This window comes from Spodoptera frugiperda, chromosome 22 (genome assembly GCF_023101765.2).
Source record: "Spodoptera frugiperda isolate SF20-4 chromosome 22, AGI-APGP_CSIRO_Sfru_2.0, whole genome shotgun sequence".
NCBI lineage: Eukaryota > Metazoa > Arthropoda > Insecta > Lepidoptera > Noctuidae > Spodoptera > Spodoptera frugiperda.
The window spans coordinates 2,134,038-2,138,629 of record NC_064233.1 but is presented as its reverse complement, the minus strand read 5'-3'; the positions used below and the strand labels follow the sequence as shown (position 1 = coordinate 2,138,629).

The 4,592-nt window shown below is 41.3% G+C and overlaps 1 protein-coding gene across 1 annotated transcript; it reads right to left on the bottom strand.

Moving 5' to 3' along the window:
- Window positions 1–240: 240 nt before the first annotated feature.
- On the bottom strand, window positions 241–4,090 carry LOC118280035 (protein FAM214A-like). Its single transcript, XM_050702524.1, has 5 exons — window positions 3,293–4,090; window positions 2,940–3,052; window positions 1,851–2,014; window positions 875–1,116; window positions 241–674 (listed from the first exon to the last, which is right to left on the bottom strand). Exons 1-5 carry the CDS (start codon window positions 4,084–4,086, stop codon window positions 383–385), a joined length of 1,605 nt encoding a protein of 534 aa, XP_050558481.1. The 5' UTR covers window positions 4,087–4,090; the 3' UTR covers window positions 241–382.
- Between the last annotated feature and the right edge of the window lie 502 nt (window positions 4,091–4,592).

The window sequence follows — 4,592 nt, the reverse complement described above, 5'->3', positions numbered from 1 at the left end:
TCTATTACATGGAACATATAACACAAATGGTGAAAAGTGGGTGTACATTGTATAGCAGCATTACGTGCCGTAATGTGCACCTGTGCCTACCCCTTCGGGGATAAAAAGCGTGACGTTGACGACAAACATAGTTTATTTCATATCATATTATTAAGGAACACATAAATAAGAATTAAGATTGAGATACTTATGACCAGCAGTGGACATAAACGGGTTAGGAATGAAATAAAAAGTTGAAAATTATTATAAAAACCAAAAATATATTTTCTCATTAATACATACAGTTAAACAATCATTACATACAGGGACTAAAACGAAAATACCGACAACCACCAAACTACTAGAATGACGGAAAAATCCGAAAATACCGAAATCGTCCGAATTATCGGGGAGAATATTTCGGATTGTCCGGCGCATAGGTGAAACTCCTAAGCTCGTACGAAACACCGTTCTGGTTTTCATAGTCGTCATAGTCTGAACAACCGCCGAAAACTCGATTCGGTTTTCGGTCAGAAGAATTCGGATCGGTTTCGGACGAATTCGGCTCGGAATTAGTCGGCAGAGGTCGGAATAAGGCGGAATGGGCTGTGGCCGTGTCGAGATCGGCTTTCCTAGACACAATTATACGTATGTCCGTGTGCAGGTACAGTTTACCGGATTTCGATGTCATGAATCTGAAAGAGAAACAAATAAAATTAGTTATAATATAAATGGTGAAATGTGGGTTTTAGTTAAAAAAGAGAAAAGTAAAGGAACTAACATTATTAGACAGACATTTGACTGTGGTTAATTGTTTAAATTGAATTGTAAAAAATACTATGTTATGTAGTATGTATAAAAATGTTTTATAATAGATAGAATAGAGTTGACACACCGCAGATGTATGAGGTACCGCAGCCACTTGTGCGCGTGGGACGGCGGCGGGCGCGCGGCGGCGGCGGCCGGCATGTACAGCGTGCGCTGGCGCAGGAACGTGCGCGCGCCGCCCGGCATGGCCGACAGGTCGTACAGCACCACGAACATCTTCACCAGGGTGCCGTGCGGGTTGAACAGGGACACCTGCACCGTGCCCGACCGCGCCACGCGGTAGCCGCGGGGCCCCAGGTTGATGTGGCCCTGCCATTCAAAGGAAATATAGGGTTAAATACTACAACAATAGACTCACCCTCTATTACATGGATATATCATACATACATACATATCAACACGCCCTTAATCCCCGAAGGACTAGGCAGAGGTGCACATTACGGCACGTAATGCCGCTGTGTACACCCACTTTTCACAATTTATGTAGTAAGTCCCATGTAATAGGTGGTGAGCCTATTGCCATGGATATATCATAAATGGTGAAAAATAGGTGTACATTGTATAGCGGCATTACATGCCGTAACGTACACCTCTACCTACCCCTTCGGTTATGAAAGGCGTGACGTTGTGTATGTATATAGTGTTAAATAATACTACTGACAAACATTAAAGGAAAACATTGTGAGAAAACCTGGGCTTATAAATTCTAATTATTAAGTGGGGATGGGGGGTTAATCTAAAACCTCATCACATATCACCAAAGGGGAGGAAAAGGTTTCTTGAAAACAATAAAAAAAGCCTCACATAATTAAAAGACACCTTATTATTATTATTTTATTTTAAGCCTTTAACAGCTATTAAAAAACCAATGAAGACAGATCCTCCACTGATGCTAGGTCACCGGGTCACTCAAAAGACCGGCGACGCACTTGTAACAGCTCTAGTGCTTCGAGTGCCCATGGGCGGCGGCGTTTGCTTACCATCAGGTAATACGTCTGCACGTTTACCAGCCTATACCATAAAAAAGAGCAACTATCCCTTACCATATACGGTGCATTAGTACCCCCCGGTGCGTAGAAGAACACAGTGACCGGCAGACGTTTGTGGGGGGGACAGAATGACCCGTACGCGCCCAACTCGGCCGTGAACCCGTGCACCGTCGCCACTGGCTCCAAACGACCCTTCAGAGCTGATTCTTCGAAACTACCTGTAAATTACAATTAAATAAAATTAAGAGTTCATCCGTGATCATGGCGCTTGCAACAGTGCCGAAATATTGGAAACTCATATAATAATAGAAAAACATGGTAAATATACCGTTTCGAGTTCTAATAATAATAAAATTAAATTACAATATTGGAAATTTAGAGTGCTTTTCTACCAAAGATGTGCTATGTAGCTATGCTACGAAGATTGTAATAGCTAAGCTGTTTTTATGTGACCGTTTCCACTGATACTAAGCTATGACACATGCGCGCTGCCATCTGAACAGGTCCGCTCATACTGTTGTGGTTCTTTCCTCAAAAGACCACTATAGAATTAACTTGCACGGTTCTCCGACATTTTTAATTGATTTGTCTGGACTTTAAAAGAGACTAAGACCTCTGAGTTTGTTTCGGCATTTCTTCTCAGAGTAGTCCGATAGTAAATGCCGACCTCATCTAGTTATTTAAGAGATTGACGTGTAAAAGAGTTACATTGTAACCTATTTGCAAAATAATTATCATTTGTAATTTATGTTACGCTTCACTGACAGACAGACTGACGGACAATTCGATTTGACGTTTCGAAAGTGCCTAATTTAGGATTGATTAAAATTAATGCTCGAGCATGTGATGAGTAACAAACATACACACAAACTAGTATTAAAACTCGAATCGGGATATTTACCATGTTTTTCTATTTCTAGTTCAGTTGTTTCCAGTTCATCCGTGATCATGACACTGGCAACAGTGTCGAAATATCGGAAACTTATAGAAATAGAAAAACATGGTAAATATCCCGTTTCGAGTTCTAATACTAGTGTTAGTGACCATGTCAATTTAAAAACTTATACACACTAATTCACAAACATTCACATTTTTCATATTAGTAAGATACTAAACAACATTAATTAAAAGTTTGATACTAACCAAGTAATCCAGTGCTAGGCCGCATCTTGATGTTGGCGTGTGGGGGGGTCGGCGGCGGGGGCGGCGCCGCGCTGGCCGGGGGGGCCGCGGGGGGACGGGGGGCGAACAGGGCGCTGCGGGGGGATGCACTTTCAAATACATTATTATAACATTTACATTTAAATGTATGTTTACTTCTAATATTTTTTACCAGGTTTATAACTATTACAAAATTTTCTTAGGTTAAACCTGTTTGTTTACAAATTATGACGAATTCTACTTTAAGTTCTGTATTAAATCAATCAAATTTAGTTTTAATCTTCAAATATAAAGAGTAATAAATATATAAGAATAAAAATCTAACTACAACATACCTCTTGATCCCAGAAATGCCATTAATCGAATCATCGAAATCGAAGCAGTTGTTCCCCCTCCGCAGCGGCGCTGGACTCGAGGTCAGCGGCAGACCAGTCTTCGTATGGAACACCATAGAAGCCGCAGAATCGAACCGCCACCGAAACCTATCCATCTCAGTGGGGGACGGCACCTGATTGTCCTGCTTCTTCGGATCAGGGAACTTGAACCCCTTGTCCGACACCTCCGGGGGGGACTCCTCTTTAGGGGACTCCTCAACGTTCTCCGCGCGGTCAAACGTCCCGTAGTCACACTTCTCGTAAAACACATAGTCGTCATCGTTTATAGAATAAGTCTTCTGTCTCTTGGACTCCCGCGGCCGAGAGAACACCGTGTCCTCTTTCTCCAACTGCAACTCCTGGATATCGTTCTCCCTCTGCGCAAACCGATCCGTCACAATCTTCTCGATTTTGTCCACAATCGGGAAGAACCTCCGCAGCTTAGGTCGCTTTATAATGTCGCTATTATCACTAATACTATGATTATTATCACAATATGTATCACATTTATGCTTCTTTATCTTCTTTTCATCTTCTTTCGCACTCTGTGGGCTGACGGACGCCAGGTTGTAGTTTCCTTCAGACCTGACCATGCCCCTGTCGCTACACGAGTCACAGGTCATCTGCAGAAGATTGCCACATTGGCAGGACAATTCTTCTGTTTGGGTAGATACCGTGTTGGTTTTTTTGAACTCAGCGGGTGGTGGTATGTCAGTGTCGACGAATGGTGACTTGGTTTCAGTCAGTTCAGTCATAGAACATAACCTATAAACGCTTGCTTGACAGTTGACATTATTTGGACAGATACGACATTTTGAAATTGATTTTAAACGATAATGTGTTTTATTATGAATGTGGTAAGATTGAAATTCGCATTGTATTGGTAAAGAATGGTTTTGGTACTTTTAGGTTTACTTTTTGTATAAATAATCGAACTAAATAATAATTCGTGTAGCGGGTTCGATTCCCGTACGGAGCAACTCTGTGTGATTCACAAATTGTTGTTTCGGGTCTGGGTGTCATGTGTATGTGAACTTGTATGTTTGTAAACGCACACACGACACAGGAGAAAATCCTATGAGGCAACGTTGTTAATAATAAATTAATGAACGTGTCTTGTTAGTTTCGGTTCGATTCCTGAGTCGAGTTAATTTAAAGAAATACACGAAGATAAGTTGTCACAAAAATAAGTTTTTACAAATAATTGTTGTCGAAGGTATCAAATAATTTAGTTCAACAATAATGTCGTGTGTTGCAAGCA